The sequence below is a fragment of the Eurytemora carolleeae genome, unplaced genomic scaffold (assembly GCF_000591075.1).
Source record: "Eurytemora carolleeae unplaced genomic scaffold, Eaff_2.0 scaffold32, whole genome shotgun sequence".
Lineage (NCBI taxonomy): Eukaryota > Metazoa > Arthropoda > Copepoda > Calanoida > Temoridae > Eurytemora > Eurytemora carolleeae.
Window position 1 is genome coordinate 455,405 of NW_019396068.1, and position 18,342 is coordinate 473,746.

The 18,342-nt window shown below is 34.1% G+C and overlaps 1 protein-coding gene across 1 annotated transcript; it reads left to right on the plus strand.

Annotated features, from left to right (window-relative positions):
• The first annotated feature begins 1,582 nt into the window (after positions 1-1,582).
• Positions 1,583-8,784, plus strand: LOC111711435 (protein ABHD16A). Its single transcript, XM_023485803.1, has 12 exons — positions 1,583-1,727; positions 1,827-1,883; positions 2,662-2,825; positions 3,499-3,574; positions 3,822-3,892; positions 4,400-4,491; positions 4,838-5,006; positions 5,554-5,687; positions 6,224-6,322; positions 7,008-7,072; positions 7,132-7,316; positions 8,415-8,784. Exons 1-12 carry the CDS (start codon positions 1,644-1,646, stop codon positions 8,767-8,769), a joined length of 1,551 nt encoding a protein of 516 aa, XP_023341571.1. The 5' UTR covers positions 1,583-1,643; the 3' UTR covers positions 8,770-8,784.
• The last annotated feature ends 9,558 nt before the right edge of the window (positions 8,785-18,342 follow it).

Sequence of the window (18,342 nt, forward strand, 5' to 3'; positions counted from 1 at the left end):
CCCCCCCCCCCCCTCCCACCTTTTAGACATTCTGAATTTAAAAGTAAGATATTTGATAGAAATTTGATCCTAGGGGGGTTCCAAAAATCGTTCTCTAGGACAGACCCTATCTCTGATTAAAACAATCCCTCAAAGAAAAGAAAATGCACAGTAAATGCCGTTCATGCAGTACACCACAATATTTAAAAGTTCTAAAAATATGATTTCATTCCAAACGCCTACTACATATAAGATCGTGCACATCTTCTATTGGAAATCAATCCCGTATTGGTCTGTAATTCACCAATCTTTAAATTTACTAAAATGTCCTTTACTATTTTTTTTATAACGCATGTGCAAATAAAAAAGTATAACAGGGAAAATTATGTTTAAAAATTCAAATTGTGATCGAAAGTTCTCTGGGATAAACGTTAAATTTGTATCTTACATCGTGAAAAGTGCACATGTACAATACAAGGCCTACCAAGGCTCCAAGCCACTCAAATATGCTCATATTCCCACAAATGGGGGGTAATTTCCTAGTATGCGATTTTTGGACCCCCCCCCTCCCATCAATTTTGTACATGGGTCTGACAAGAAGCTTATTAACCTAACCTAACCCGTGGCCGCAGCGCTCGGACCCCTAGCCCATCCAGCCGCAGCGCTCGGCCCAGAAAGTATATTAACCTAACCTAACCCTAAATAACAATGGTCATGTACAAAATTGATAGGAGGGGGGGGCGGGGGTCCAAAAATCGTATACTAGGACAGACCCAAATGGGGAAATATTATGATTAAGAAGAAAAGATAAACAATACTTTTGACTTAATATGAAATGGGGCGCTCTGTAGGGTGGAATTTTGAAAATCGATTGAAAAATGAAAGTTAATGTTTGTGATTACTTTTTCGACAAAAGAAAAGTGTGAAAGTTCAAGAAATATAAACTGGTTTTTGAACAAAAATCTATAAAAAAAAATAGTATGGACATGTCCCTTTATAGTTCATCATTTAAACAAGAACGGACATTCATTAAGTAAAATCATTTTTAACAACTTTATCGTTCATCGTAATTTTAGCCAAATTTCGAGTCTGTCCTAGTATACGATTTTTGGACCCCCTCCCCAGNCCCCCCAGGAAATTACCCAAATTTCTGGCCATGAGTCGGTTGAAGCGAAACTTAATTCAACGCTATTTTACTCCCTTTAGTTCTGTCGTGCTAAAATTTAATAACTTCAATTCAATCGTCGGTTTATAATTGTACTGCATAGTAGCCGAGTTTCACTTTCGTCACAATAAACTGTTTGTAAACGGGTTAGGATAATAAAACTAGTTTATCTACCTGGAGCCGCACCAGGAGGAGGAGAGACGACTTCTCCTATCAGAGAATATTAGTTTTATGAGTTTATTCAAAAATAAAGATTAATAAAAACACAATTTTTACCTAAAAACGAATTTTTCTGATAAAGCGACCTTTACAATTTAATAATTTATACTTTTTTTCAACCATTTTAATGATAATACTCTTTCATTTTAAGCTTTAATTACTTTGAAACTTTAATAATATTTGCGGCATTTCAGCCTCGGTGCGCTTCATTATCTTGTTCGGTGTTTATGTAGATTTAGATATTTTATTTCTACTTGTTAAATAATTTCAGAGCTGTTAAATGACGAAAATGTATCGAAATTTGTATTATATTCATGGCCCGAGGGTTTTACGCTCTGTGGTAGAAAAGCCAACTGGACACAAGGAATTTGCACCATTAAAAAAATATATTCATTTCTAATTTAATTTATTATTTTCAAACATTTGTTTAACTTTCCAAATATTATAAATGGTGATATCCAAGGCTGTTGTTTACATTCCAAATAAGTTTGAAAAGTTCGGAGATAACGTGTTTACATCCGTAAGTTATTTGATTTATGTAATTTTTTTACTTTAGAATTTTTTACCCCTCCCCCCCCCCTCCCTCCCATCAACATTTTGTATTGTATTTTAGGATATACCTAAAGCCATGGGGCCGCAGTGCCTGGTCCCTTAGCCTGTTTTAGCCGCGGCGCTCGGCCCCCTAGCCTGTCCCATAGCCGTAACGCTCGGCCCAAAAACTGTCCTAGTTTAACCTTACCCTGATATATTACAAAACACATACTAACTATGTATGCACAAAATTGATAGGAAAGGTGTCCGAAAATCTTACATTCGTACTGAACCGATTTATTTATATAATGTATATTCAGGTTTTGTCCCCTAAACAACTTTGTTGTTTGATTACGCTTATTTTTAACAAATTATACCATATGCACACTTTAAACATGTACTAATAAATATCTCATCTATACTGTCCTGTTTTGTGTACTATCTTGTAATACATCAAATGACGATAATTTCCTAGAGAATGATTTGCCGCCCCCCCCCCCCCCCCCCCCTCCTTCTAAAATATATATCTAGCTGTACAGTAAACTATATCTTACTTTACGGTGCACTTTATCCAGCTGTACTGTGTACTTTATCTAGCTCTACTGTGCACTATATCTAACTGTATTGCGTACTTTCTCTAGCTGTACAGTGTACTATATCTAGCTGTACAGTGTACTATATCTAGTTGTACTGTGTACTATATCTAGCTGTACTGTGTACTATATCAAGCTGTACCGTGTACTATATCTAGTTGTACTGTGTTCTAGCTTTACTGTGCTACGAGTCTGGTGATCTACACTAGTCCCCTGGTTCTCCCCCTGGCTCTACGACGAGGATGGTTTACTCCGGACGGAGGAATCCTAGTTTTCAAGTTTCTCACAGGACTCGGGCTCATTGGTTTATTTTCTCTCATCTCAAGAACTATTGGGAGGTCAGCTATTGTTAGTTTTTATCATCAAACCTTTTAGTTTTAGGAGGTAGTTGTTTTCTCATATCTTATACAGTGCTAATTAAAAAGACCCGGAATTAATTTATAAGTAATCAGACGACTTTACGATATAATTTTACAAATATGATTGATAAAACAAAATTCAAAAAATAGCCCAAGTCCTACCATTTCCAAACTGTGGTGCGGAATTAATTTATAAGTAATCAAAAGACTGTGCGATATAATCTTGCAACTATGATTGATAAAACAAAAATTAAAAAAAAAACCCTAGTCCTGCTATTTCCAAAATGTGGTCTGCCTTTTTTGAGCATTTAAAATTGCCAAAGATATATATGTAAAATCGCCTGAATAACTGTCAATTAATTCCGGCTCTTTCTGATTATGACTGAATATAAAGTAGTAATCCCATAACTCAGGAACTCCTTGATCGATTTTCCCCAAACAAAGTGTATACAGAAATGAATTTGTGTGTGTGTGTGNGTACAATCGTCTCTGAAGTCTCATCATTTGTGGGTAACCCTATAAACTTCTGATATCTTGTTGAATCTATTTTTAAAAACTTATTGGATTAAAAAGTGAAAAAGTTCAACCCTGAGCAATTTTCATCATATTTACAGAAAATGAACAGGAATACATGGCATGGCTACTATTTCAGGTTACAAAATCCGCACTACTCAACGTTTATTGATGTTTTAGCCAACGCACACAAAGAATATACTCCCAAATCAAAGGTAATTAGATATTTAAAAATTAAATAATTTTTTCTCTTTCATTAGATAAAAATGCGAGTTTACGTAAATTCGAATTTTTAATCCGATTCTAAGAAATCCTAAGATCAGATTTGAAAACCCGTGTTTGCTTTTCTCGTTTAGAAATGAAATTTTTACTAGGAAATTTCATCTATAAAACACTATAAAAATTGTGAGTTCTCAAATTTTTTCTCCACCAAAATTTTAGAAAATGTTTTATTTGATTCAGGCAGTGTTGGAACGGTTTGATTTTCAGTTCAAATCTTGGCCGGTGGATTTTGATGTGAAAGAGATTGAAGAGTAAGTGTAAATATAAATACAAAAAATAGTAAATTCGATTTTTTTTACATTTTAAATTTGAATCTTTGTTGCGGTTTATACTTGACCCTTATGAGAGATGGAAATTTATAAATGTGGATCAAATTAAATAGGATAATTGGGTTGAACTTAATAATTAAATTTCAAACATGCTTGAAATAGACCCCCCTCACTCAGTTCAGTAGGTCAGGAAATCCGACTGGTATAAAAATCTTCGTTGGTTTTTTTAAATCCCAATAAACGTCAAAACGGCTAAACCGAATCAGGGATTTTTTCATGATTAAAATATGTTTTGTTAAGAATTGTCCCTTTTCTAAATTAAAAAAAAAAGTTTAATTGTTTTTTTGTTTTTGTTTTTTAAATGTAAGAGGGAGCGATAAAAATCAACAAATCATTAGAAAAAGGGTGTGCGGAATACCTCCGGGCATTGAATTCTTTCATTTATCTGATGTTTTATTTTCATCATGTTCTTACATCCTTATTTTGTAGGGTAAAAGCTCGGAAAGTATTGGAAGGGAGCAGGTCAGGTTCAATGTTGTCAGTGACTGATCTATTGGCAAAGATGCTCACAAATACTGTTGGTATTGTTTTATTCTTTTTATAATATTTCATGTAATTGAACTGTATTACACATATAAATATAATAAATATATATAGTTTTCTGTTTGTTTATGTCCAACAAAACGCCTTCAACCAAACCGATCGTGTCCACATTTTTTGTGGAGCTTCCGATGAACTGATGAATTTTTCAAATTACCTCTGTTAGTTTTAAATTCTATATTTTGTAAATACAGGAATGAAAACGGAAAAGTCTGCCAAATATTTTGGTTTTTTTATTAGATAAGAAGATAAGATGGTGGCAACATTATAAAATGCTAACTAAATTCAAAGAAAGAAAGTCTAGAATATTATATAAAAACTTTCCAGGAATGAGTCTAGTGTATCCTGGTTCTATGGGAGTAATGGGACTTCTACTGGAGACTCCTCTCCTAGAAGGACGAACCAAACTTCATCTGGAGTATAATGGGACCCGGAGCAAGATTCGAACCCGAGATAATAATGATATTGATACCATGTTCGTTAACCAGTCAACCAAGTAAGTTATGAAAATAAAAAATGCTTTGGATTCTTTGAAATTGGGGTAAACCGTTTATCGTAAATGTAAAACTTAATCGATGAATTCTCCTGAATCATTATTTTCACTACATATTTCTACAAGGTGCGTTTTAGCCATTAATATAAACCTATCATAATTTTCAAGGAACTTTTAAAATTGTAAAATACCAGAGTGAATGAAGGAATCAAGCATTGATCCTCAAACTTAAAGTGCCCGCATTGAATATCGAGATCGCAATTTTAAAATAAAAAAATATTCAATGAACTATTTTCAGGAATTTGAAAAATCTGGCTGGGATTTAAATTTTAAGATTATCGATATAATTGACTGTAAAAACAAAAACCAGCAAAAACTAGTTTTTAAGTTTTTAGAAATAAAGAAGGTTTAATTAAAAAGAAAAACAGTTTTCAGGAAGAAAACATAATCTTATTGGGGTTAATTTCTAGAGAAGAAAGTTCAATTTTAGATTATTCTGAACTGCATAGTAAAGCTAATGTAGAATATTTAAAGATTCTTTCTTATTAAGGTGTAACGGTAATATTCTTGTGATTTGCTGTGAGGGGAATGCCGGGTTCTATGAGATTGGAATTATGAGTACTCCATTAGCTATAGGATACAGTACACTCGGTTGGAACCATCCGGGCTTCTCAGGGTCTACAGGTATATCATTAACGTCTCATCCTTTGTGGGTAACCCTGTACATGCTGCACACTCATAGACATTAGACATGCTTGATATTTTTTTTTTTTTAATAGTTGTTGGATTAGAAATATGATATTTCATTTCGGAGAGTAATTTATCTCCAGTAGATTCTTCAGATTTTTGATTTATCAAGTAGCAATATTATTAAGTTGCTAAATGATTTATGTGAACTGTTTTGTGGAATATTCCTTCACCCTTAAACTGACTGTGGTCATTCTTTTAAGTGGCTTTCCCGTTTTAGAGTGGCATATCCGATTCACATCAGTACCCTTAAAGGCTTTTTGGGATCAAAATTTCGTTATTTTCAAGTGTAAACTGTAAAGTGACTTGCAAATTTTTGCTGTTGAAAAGTAAATAATCAGAATTGAACACTTCTGATGTCATATTATTGATCAGAAAAAGGTTTAAAGAGTGTCGATGTGAATCAACACGTGAAATTACAATAACATTCCCATTGAATAATTATTTTTTGTTTATATTTGTATTTTGTCGAGGTTCCCCGTATCCGGAGCAAGAACGAAATGCAGCGGATGCAGTTATGCAGTTTGCAATACATAAACTTCAGTTCAAACCTGAGAATATTATTGTTATGGGTAAATATATTAAATAAAGACCAGCTGAAGTGCCCGGCGTTACCCGTGGAATTTTAAAAACGCTTTGGAAACGAAATTTTTAAATTACGAAATTTCAGGGGGAGGATTGCCTATGTCATCCTTAGGTTACCCACATTTCAGTCTATTTGGTCCAGCTGTTTGGCCAGCTATAGCTAAAATATATAAATGAGTGAAGAGCTTCATTATATATAGATTTTTTTAATGAAATTAGTTTTTTAATGCTAAAACTTTTGGTTAAGAAAGAACTTAGCCACATCGACTTAAATCATCATCCACATCGTAAACTTCAAATTAAAGGATTTCAGGCGAATTCCCGGAATGTTAGTGGTCCGCATGAAGAAGTTAAGAAATTATTCAAAGTTGTCCTACGGCTTTAATTTTAATCGTTAGGAGAGGAACAGATTTAAAATACAAAAGTTTGTAAAATATACCTAAAGTTTTACATTTTTTCAAAATAATGAACCAGGATTTTTTTGTTTCTTGAAAGGAACTGAGTCTTCACCACAAACTCTGTTTTTCTAATCCCTATAATTTGCAACCCAATGTCGTATACGAATTCTGTTGGATCATTTAAGTTTTTACCATCAGGCTGCAAAGATATAGGGATTAGAAAATTTGAGTTTGTGGCAATGACTCGATTCCTTTTCAATTTAATTTATATTAGGTTGGTCTATTGGAGGGTATACAGCAAGTTGGTTGGCTATGAACTATCCAGAAATTAAAGGACTGGTAAGTTTGTTTGTTTTTGTCAAAATATTTGTGAAGATTTTAACGGAAATGTTTTCTAGGTTCTTGATGCGACATTCGACAGTCTGGAACCGTTGGCGATTCCTCGGATGCCGAAGTTTATGGCGGGTATCGTTAAACACGCTGTTAACAACTACATTAACCTCAACGTCGGAGAACAGCTGAGCAAATATTCTGGCCCTGTCACCATAGTTCGCAGACTCAGAGATGAGATGATCTCAACAAGGTTGGATTTAAGTTTACTCCGGGTCCAGGGAGGGTCCAGGGTTCAAGTTTACTCCGGGTCCAGGGTTCAAGTTTACTCTGGGTCCAGGGTTCAAGTTAACTCGGGGTCCAGGGTTCAAGTTTACTCCGGGTCCAGGGTTCAAGTTTACTCTGGGTCCAGGGTTCAAGTTTACTCTGGGTCCAGGGTTCAAGTTTACTCTGGGTCCAGGGTTCAAGTTTACTCTGGGTCCAGGGTTCAAGTTTACTCCGGGTCCAGGGTTCAAGTTTACTCCGGGTCCAGGGTTTAAGTTTACTCCAGGTCAGGGTTTGATTCATAAACTAGGGAAAGTTGTCAAGCCATCAAAGATCTATCCTTCGTCTGAGGTTGAATCATCAATGAGGAAATAAAACGTCTCAGCGCTGACAGCACAGATTTTAGATACATAAGTTTTGTCTTCTGGTTTACAATGTATTTAAGTAAGGTTTTCTCCGGGTACAGGAATTCAGGAATTAGCTTACACTTTGCTACATTTTTCTCCGGGTTTAACCTTATCCTGACGGTTTGCTACTGGTTTCATTTTTCTCCGGGTTTAACCTTATCCTGACGGTTTACTACTGGTTTCATTTTTCTCCGGATTTAACCTTATCCTGACGGTTTACTACTGGTTTCATTTTTCTCCGGGTTCAACCTTATCCTGACAGTTTACTCCAGGTTCCATTTTTCTCCGGGTTCAACCTTATCCTGACAGTTTACTCCAGGTTCCATTTTTCTCCCAGGTTTAACCTTATTCTGACGGTTTACTCCTGGTTCCATTTTTCTCCGGGTTTACTCCAACGTCGTTTGTAATTTATGCTAACGGTTTACTCAAGGTTTAACCTGAAGGTTTAGCTCTGGTATATTTAAGTAAAGACCAGATGTTTTGATAATATTTTAAATTTGAATATTCTTTATAAAATGGATCGATTAGAGAGAATGATCTTGATTTTCCGAGATAATTTTAAAATTATAAAATTACTTTTAATCTTTGATTTTAATCTCAAAATGATTTTTTTTAGAGAATTGGAAATTATCTTTTTAAATTGGTTTTGTTTAAGAGAATTATTTTCTTTGCTATTTTAGTCAATTAGAGCTGGATACAAACAGGGGGAATCATCTGCTGGTAAAGATGCTGGAGACAAGATATCCGAACCTAGTCTGTTCCGAGATAAGATCCAGTCTTCTCACCATCCTCTCCCAACCCATCCAATCCATAGACATAGAGCTCAAGGAGCAGGAGCAGTTCTATCATGAATATATCTCGGAGAACAGGTCGTCTTTTCCTTGTCTTATTGGAGAGAAGATGACAGAGGACGAGAAAACTTTAATGCTTCTCTATCTGGTTAGTTTTTATTCTATTCTCCCTTTAAACTTGTTTCTATTCTTTCTACCTTTAATTCTTCTCTATCTGGTTAGTTTTATTCTATTCTCCCTTTAACCTTTTTTTCTTTTCTTTCTATCTTTAATTGTTCTCTATCTGGTTAGTTTATATTCTATTCTCCCTTTAACCTTTTTTTCTTTTCTTTCTACCTTTAATTCTTCTCTATCTGGTTAGTTTTTTTTCTATTCTCTATTCTCAGTTGATTTGTATTTATGTTTATAATTCTTCTATATCAGTTTAGTTTTTTTGGGGGTTCTAAACCTCCCTCGCTACGCTCGTGAGGTTTAGAACCCCAAAAAGGTCTTGGAGGCCCTCGGCTAAGTGGTTTTCCCCTCAATTTAATTATCCTCCCTTAATCTCCCGGTTAAGTAGTAATTAATAATTATAACTAAACTTTATTGATTTATGTTTATGTTTATAATTCTTCTCTATCAGTTTAGTTTTTTTATTTTCTCTCTTTAACTAAACTTTATTGATTTATGTTTAGGTTTATAATTCTTCTCTATCTGGTTTGTTTTTATTCTACTCTCTATTCTCAGTTGATTTATGTTTATGTTTATAATTCTTCTCTATCTGGTTTGTTTTTATTCTATTCTCTATTCTCAGTTGATTTGTGTTTATGTTTATAATTCTTCTCTATCAGTTTAGTTTTTTTATTTTCTCTCTTTAACTAAACTTTGTTGATTTATGATGTTTATAATTCTTCTCTACCTTTTTTGTTTTTTGTTTTTTGTTTTCTACCTTTCACTAAAGTTTTTTTTATGTTCATAATTCTTTTCTATCAGTCTTATCAAGAATGAATGAGATATCATTCTTATTTCACTAGAAATTTGATTTAATTTGATTTAATTTGATTTAATTTGATTTGATTTGTGGTTTCTCTATGATGAGATGCTAGAGTCAAAATAGAAATGAGAATTGAAAGCGGTGTAAAACAGAAAAAGGACAAAATCTTTTCCATTGTAACTCAGCTAGTGGGACTGTAAGTGTAATTTCAAGTAACCCTCCTCCATGCAAAGATGATAAGGCCTCGATTTCTACCGAAACTGTTGAAACCTTGATCTGATCTAAAATGTGGAAGAAACCGTCGTTTTTTTGACTTTGCGTTTTCCCATTCCGTCTTTAAACAAGGAAAGCGCTTTTTACTCTTGCAGAGAAACCGCAAATAAAAATGAACAGTTTAAGAAAACAAAAATATTAAAATCCAATTCATACTTGATTAGAAAAGCTGTACCGTTGGGTACCGTTGTAAATCAGCCATCTTTGCCCGGAAGAAGAAAAAAAAAAACTTCGTTCCTCCCGTTTCTGTATGTTAATCTTAAATGGCGCGCAAAATTTTAAATTTATCGGCATCATATATACGTGACTGTAATTGGTTGAATTTCATACAATTTTCAGGATACAAGTACAAGATTAGGTTAGTCTCGATATTATGAGAAAGAGAGGATCAAGCGTTAATCTCGATATCCACCTTTAAAGTTTTCAGCTCTGGTTTCCACTAGCTTATATCATTTTCTTGTCTTTTAATGGAACACTATTTATAATTGTTTTCGATGAAAAAATTAAAATAATGTTATTATAATGTATTTGTTGTAATAAATAATCGCCATCAATTCTCAACTTAACCAATTTTAAAGAATCTCAACAAAGCCCTTATTTCGGTTCTACCGTTTTAACGGAACAACCCGATTTGAGAACATTATGATTTTATCAGTCTTAACTCAGACTAGATTATAAGCTAAGATCAACTGTGGCACTGTTCAGTAAACATGACGATAATATCAGTCTTAACTCAGATTAGATAATACGGAGATTAAGCTCAGATCAACTCTAGTGCTGACAAAATAATACTAAGGTTAAGCTAAGATCAACTCAATAATACCTTGACATATTCACGAAACCTCTTGTATTTCTTTTATTCTCTCTTTATAAACGTCTCTTAAGTCTCCTTTGCATTTGCATTGTGGGTCAGATGCATAGTAAGTGTCATCAGGTAACCAACTGTCCAGGAAACCAGTGTCAAGGACTCCAAGAAACCAGTGTCAAGGACTCCAGGAAACCAGTGTCAAGGACTCCAGGAAACCAGTGTCAAGGACTCCAGGAAACCAGTGTCAAGGACTCCAGGAAACCAGTGTCAAGGACTCCAGGAAACCAGTGTCAAGGACTCCAGGAAACCAGTGTCAAGGACTCCAGGAAACCAGTGNGGCTTTTTACACTTTCCGAGAGGGTTCACACACCCCCTCCTTTCCTTTTCGACATCAATCTACATCCCTGAACATTTTACATTGTCATTATTCACCCAACCACAAAAATCATAAAGCATGTGTGGGTGAATTTTAGAAACAATGTTCTTAAAATTATTTAATAAATTATTATAAAACCATAGATATATTATAGAATATACGTGCGGATATAAAAAGGGAGATTATTGTTTATTTAGTATGAACTACGAAATTAAAGTAATCAAGAGATTCATCGTAGCTTTCACAAAAAAAATCTTGAAACTCAAGAATGAAGAACATAAAAAAATTAGTTTGCTGTTCATTCAGTGCACTAAGAAAGTTGTATATGTGGACCAGAGCCACCATGACAGAAGTCCGAATGAAAAATCTATTTAGAATGCACATTCATCCCAATCGGATGGGCGCCATCAGGGATAGCATGAAAAACAATTATTTTTAAATGCCAGCCCACGAAGGCTTGAGTTTGGAGGTAATAAAAGACCATTTTTGTTATTTTTAATCTGGATTTAATTTACTCTATTCATTGCACCGCCGTTTTGTAATCTTTCTTTTTATTACAAACTAGCTGAAGTGCCAGGCTTTGCCCGTGGAATTTTACGTCATCCCAAAAGTTTCCTCACTAAAATTCAGCACATTTTATTCAGCCGTTTGGCCAGCCATAGCAAACATATAAATGAACTAAGAGTTTTATTATAAAGATTACAATTGTACTCCTACTTTTTTTCAAAACAGAAACTTTTACAAGTCATAATCCTTTTCTGGACCTTTGTCCTTTTTTCATCTTACAGAACTAAAGTTTAAGTTGAGTTTTTCATTTTCAAAAATGTCTATTACCATCTCTAGTTTAAAACCTAATAATTACTAACATAACAGTTTAAAAAAGTGTCGATTTTTTAGAAATTTTTTTTTTCTGCTAGTGCTTTGAAGAAGAGATAAAAACATGCAAGGTAATTTGACTGTATGTGTGTACCTTTAAAGTATCTTATGCTAAATCCATGAAGCCAACTGTTTTGAATTTAAAGTTCAAATTTTGCAAAAACAAAAATTTTGCCGCTTCGAGCAAATTTCGCCCCCACCTAGATTTATTTCTGTATTCGCCCTTGTGATTAGGAAAGGAATCTTGGGGTTTTCAGACCTAAATCCGCGTTTTATGTCTGATTTGTTTTGAATTTTTAGTTCAGTGTTTTTTAAGTGTTTCAAACCCAGCTAAAATATGACGTTAGATGGACAAAAAAAAATTCGATTGCTTAAAAATGGCAATAATTACACTATCATCTAAAACATCTCCATCTGATGCAAAAATCCACCAAGGATTTAGCTTAACACTCCTCTATAACCTTGAAAAAGCTTTTAAAGCTTTAAATTCTTCATATTCACGTATAAGAAAAACTTTAATTATGGATGGGTAAGATAAAATCAAAGACTGGCGAATCTTGAAAGTCTTCAAAGTTGATTGATATCTCCATAGTTGTGTAGATCTAAACGTGATCAACATTGAACTAAAATCTGAAAACTTCAAATACTGTCAATTAATGCCAAAGGACAAGATTTTAAAGACTTTCCTCCATTTATAGACTGGCATGTCCAATTTACAACGGACCCTCCAAACCTTTTGCTTTGATAAAAGTTAAAAAATTTTCATTTTAAAAATTGTGTTTTCTCTGTTAAAGTAAATTACGGGTTTCTGTTTCAGAAATAATGGACGAATTTGTCAGAATTAAACACTTTTCAAAACGACAATATCTTCCACATTTTTGAACTGATAAAGGTCCACAAAAAATGTCAGCCCATTCAGTCCAGCCGTTTGGCCGGCTATAGGCAACATATATATGAATGTCTTGTTTTAAAATAGATAGTGTATATTATCATTATTATTATTATTATTATTATTANCTAGAAATAATGCAATCTATATAACCCTGTTATCTAGATCTAGAATTAATAAAGCTATTTAACCTTGTCATCTAGAGCTAGACGTAATACAAGCTATTCAACCCTGTTATCTAGATCTAGAAATAATATAAGCTATTTAACCTTGTTATCTAGAACTAGATGCAATACAAGCTATTCAACCCTCTTATCAAGAGCTGAAATAATGCAATCTATATAACCCTGTTATCTAGAGCTAGTAATAATGCAAACTATGCAACCCTGTTATCAAGATCTAGAAATAATGCAATCTATATAACCCTGTTATCTAGAGCTAAAAATAATGCAATCTATATAACCCTGTTATCTAGAGCTAATAATAAAGCAATCTATATAACCCTGTTATCAAGATCTAGAAATAATGCATTCTATATAACCCTGTTATCTAGAGATAGAAATAGTACAAGCTATTCAACCCTGTTATCTAGAGCTAGAAATAATGCAAGCTATTCAACCCTGTTATCTAGATCCAGAAATAATGCAATCTATATAACCCTGTTATCTAGAGCTAGAAATAATACAAGCTATTTAACCCTGTTATCTAGAGCTAGAAATAGTAAAAGCTATTCAACCCTGTTATCTAGAGCTAGAAATAATACAAGCTATTCAACACTGTTATCTAGAGCTAGTAATAATGCAATCTATATAATCCTGTTATCTAGAGCTAGAAATAATGCAAGCTATTTAACCTTGTTATCTAGAGCTAGAAATAATGAAACCTATTCAACTCTGTTATCTAGAGCTAGAAATAATACAAGCTATTCAACCCTGTTATCTAGAGCTAGAAATAATACAAGGTATTCAACCCTGTTATCTAGAGCTAGAAATAATACAAGCTATTCAACCCTGTTATCTAGAGCTAGAAATAATACAAGCTATTTAACCTTGTTATCCAGAGCTAGAAATAATGCAATCTATATAACCCTGTTATCTAGAGCTAGAAATAATGCAAACTATTCAACCCTGTTATCAAGATCTAGAAATAATACAAGCTATTTAACCTTGTTATCTAGAGCTAGAAATAATGATAGCTAGTGAACTCGGCTATTAATCTATCTGGAAAGAATGAATTCTAGGAAACCTAGCTATCTGTCTGTAAAGAATTCAATCTAGTGAACCCAGATATCTGTCTGGAAAGAATTCAAGCTTGTGAACCCAACTATCTGTAAAGAATGCAAGCTTGTGAACCCAGCTATCTGTAAAGAATTCAATCTAGTGAACCCAGATATCTGGAAAGAATTCAAGCTATTGAACCCAGGTATCTGGAAAGAATCCAAGCTATTGAACCCAGCTATCTGGAGAGAATGCAAGCTAGTGAACCCATCTGTCTATTTGGAAAGAATGCATAGATAAGATAAGATATAGTTTATTGCTAATAATACACATACAAGTTATAATGTTACAGGCAAAAAATCTGCAACTATTTTATATTTGTTACTACATTTATGTAATTATAGCAATTAATTATGCATTCTATGAAACCCAGTTATCTGTCTTGAAAGAATTCAAGCTAGTGAACTCAGCGCTCTGGATTGACTGTAAGCTAGTGAACCCAGCTATTAATTTTGAAAGAATGCAAGCTAGTGAACTAGCTATCTATCTGAAAAGAATGCATTCTAGTGAGCCCAGTTATCAACCTGGAAGGATCGCATTCTAGGAAACCTAGCTATTAATTTGGAAAGAATTCTAGCTAGTGAACCCAGCTATCTGAAAAGAATGCAAGCTAGTGAACTGAGTTATCTGGAAAAAATTCAAGCTAGTAAAGCCAGCCATCTGGAAAGAATGTAGTATAGTGAACCCAGCTATTTGTATATAACGCAAGCTAGTGAACCCAGCTATCTGAAAAGAAATTAAGGTAGTAAACCAAGCTATCTGAGAAGTATTCAAGCTAGTAAACCCAGCTATCTGAAAAGAATGCAAGCTAGTAAAACCACCTATCTGAAAAGAATTCAAGCTAGTGAACTGAGCTATCTGGAAAGATACAAGCTAGTGAACTGAGCTCTGTGGAAAGAACTCAACCTAGTGAACCCAGCTATCTGGAAAGAATGCAAGCTAATTAACCAAGCTATCTATCTGAAAAGAATGCAAGCTAGTGAACCCAGCTATCTGAAAAGAATGCAAGCTAGTGAACCCAGCTATCTGAAAAGAATGCAAGCTAGTGAACCCAGCTATCTGAAAAGAATGCAAGCTAGTGAACCCAGCTATCTGAAAAGAATGCAAGCTAGTGAACCCAGCTATCTATCTGGAAAGAATGCAAGCTAGTGAACCAAGCTATCTATCTGGAAAGAATGCAAGCTAGTGAACCAAGCTATCTATCTGAAAAGAATGCAAGCTAATGAACCAAGCTATCTATCTGGAAAGAATGCAAGCTAGTGAACCCAGCTATCTATCTGGAAAGAATGCAAGCTAGTGAACCCAACTATCTGGAAACTATCTGGAAAGAATGCAAGCTAGTGAACCAAGCTATCTCTCTGGAAAGAATGCAAGCTAGTGAACCCAGTTATTTATCTGGAAAGAATGCAAGCTAGTGAACCCATCTATTTATCTGAAAAGGATGGAAGCTAGTGAACCCATCTATTTATCTGAAAAGAATGCAAGCTAGTGAACCCATCTATTTATCTGAAAAGAATGCAAGCTAGTGAACCCAACTTTCTGGAAACTATCTGGAAAGAATGCAAGCTAGTGAACCAAGCTATCTCTCTGGAAAGAATGCAAGCTAGTGAACAGAGCTATCTTTCTTCAAAGAATGCAAGCTAGTGAACCCAGTTATCTATCTGGAAAGAATGCAAGCTAGTGAACCCAGTTATCTATCTGGAAAGAATGCAAGCTAGTGAACCCATCTATTTACCTGAAAAGAATGTAAGCTAGTGAACCAAGCTATATATCTGAAAAGAATGTAAGCTAGTGAACCAAGCTATCTATCTGAAAAGAATGTAAGCTAGTGAACTGAGCTATCTCTGTTCAAAGTACGTTGCAAAGGCAAGCCTTGTGAATATTCTCCGATGCTAAATGACGCAAGAAGTATTAAACATTAAACATGCCATCTCAGGCAGTAGGAATCCCACGAGACCTCATATCATCCCGCTTCTCTTAGATACTCCCGTCCCCTCCCCCCCTAGATCGTATGTACTCATTAATTTCCCTGCTATGCCTCCACCCAGACTTCTTGGTTTTTCTTAAATCTTTCATTCCAATCCTTCTCCTCCAGTTCCTCCAGTTCCTCCAAACTCCTTTAGTTCCTCCAAATTCCTCCGTTCCACTCCACTTCCTAAAAACTCCGTGTTTTCCGATCCTGTTACTCCATAACTTCTCCAAAATCCTCAATTCACCTCCAGTCTCTTCATACTCAACCTTTCCCTCCAGTTCCTTCATACTCCACCTTTGCCTCCAGTTCCTTCATACTCCACCTTTGCCTCCAGTTCCTTCATACTCCACCTTTCCCTCCAGATCTTTCATACTCCTGTTTTCCCTCAAATTCCTTCAAACTCCTTATTTCTACTCCAGTTCCTCCGTACTTCTCCTTTTCCCTCCATAACTTCCCCTTTTCCCTCCACCCCTCCAAACCTCTCCCATTTTCTCCATGCAAATCCTTTTCCCCTCCAGTTCCTTCTTACTCCTCCGTTCCTTACAATTACTCTATACTTCTCCTCTTTTTCCCCTTGCACTTCCTCTATGCTCCCCCCATAGAGACTGATAAAATTGTTGAAAATAGAAATTTGTCGTTTTTACAGAAGAATCGATTTACTTTCAGAGCATTATCATATGAAAATATTACTCTCTCTGTCTCTAGATATACTGTTAAATTAATGTGTGAAGTTTACGGAGAAATGAAGGAGAAGGAGAGATGTGTGAGAATTATTAGATTTGAACCAAACAGATACATGATAAATATAGAAGATAAGAACGAGGAGAGGAGAAAGATAAGAGAACATCGGAGAAAGAGAGGGAGAACCAAGAGAAGAACCCTCAACTGACAAAGGCGAGATGCGTTTGCTTGAATTCAATCGCGCTTTAATCATATTTAACAACGTTTGAACTTGGGGAGTTGTTTTTCTTACGTTTTCATTTTAAACACAAATGTTGACAAAAAGTATAAAGAGAAAAAAGTTTAGCTGTTGCTTTTATGTCGCCATTTTTTATCGTACTTCAATAAACATAGATTTTTGCGGAATTTTCTGTTTAAATTAGTGGATTTTCAAAACCTGTAAGAGTCGACATTTTTTCATATTTGGGCCTAAACGGTTCAGCCTTTTTCACGTTTATTGGACACAAACAAACAGATGCCAGTCAAATTTATATTTTCTTTTATTTCAATCATGACTCAATGCTAATTAAGTACGTACTCTTAAAAGGTTTTAATGACTAAACAATAAACAAAATTGATATCTAGATAATTCATTAAACTATTCTTTACATATAGGTTCATGCGTTGCTTGCTTACTCTGCATTGCAAGCAAATATAGAATATGTTCGGAGAGTATCACGTGCAGGGACACTTGACAGCGGAAATAAAACTAGAAGAGAACAATATGAAAAATAAATCTATATATACTTAGATTGTCTGTCTGTTTGTTTGTTTTTGTTTGGGTGTTCGTTTGTTTGTTTGTGTCCAATAAACGTCAAACCAGCTGAACCGAACGCGCCCAATATTTTAGAGGTGACTCCCATGACCCATTATGAATTAGGAAAATGAATGAATATAAGATAAAATAAAGAATGATGAAATAAAATTTTCTCAGAATGTGAAAAAAAAACATTTTAACGATTAAAAATAAAAAATTAAACAAACATGAAGATATGAAGGAAAAAATTAACTAACAAAAACATAAAAAAATGAGTACGTGTATAAATATTAATAAATAAGTATAAAACCAAAAAAAAAATTAACATCGAACTCATTCAGGGGCGGCTTCTAATTTTTCCAGGAGGGGACATCCCCCAGTTTTTAAATAAATAAACAATAGAATTACTAAAGAAGGAGAAAACGAAAGAATTGGTAAAAAAAATGAATAAATGATAGATTAAAGATTGAATAAATAATGAAATAATTGATAAAGCGAAAAAATGAAGAATGTATAAATTAACGAGTATATAAAAAAAATGAATTAATGAATGAATAATTGGTAAAAAAAGATTTAAGGATGAAAAAGTAGATTAAAGAATGAATAAATGAACAAATTATTGGTAAAGCAAGATTGAAGAATAAAAAAATAACAAGTATGTTTATTAAAGAATGAATATATGAACAAAGAATTGTTAAAAAAAATTACTAAAAAAACAAGTAAATTAAAGAATGAATAAATTAATAAATAATTGATTTTAAAAAATGGAAAAAGAACGATCAGATCATGGATGAATAAAAAAACGATGAGGGAATGAACACTGAACAGGGAACACAAATTCAAGTATTTACAATGAACCAATATCAGGTTACACTGGGGGATCAGGGGGGGGGGGG

Excerpts from the sequence above, each read along its gene's own strand:
- LOC111711435 (XM_023485803.1), top strand. The coding sequence starts at position 1,644 with ATGACGAAAATGTATCGAAATTTGTATTATATTCATGGCCCGAGGGTT. Across the intron at positions 3,893-4,399 it reads GATGTGAAAGAGATTGAAGA|GGTAAAAGCTCGGAAAGTAT; the intron begins GTAAGTGTAAAT and ends CTTATTTTGTAG. Across the intron at positions 7,073-7,131 it reads ATCCAGAAATTAAAGGACTG|GTTCTTGATGCGACATTCGA; the intron begins GTAAGTTTGTTT and ends AATGTTTTCTAG.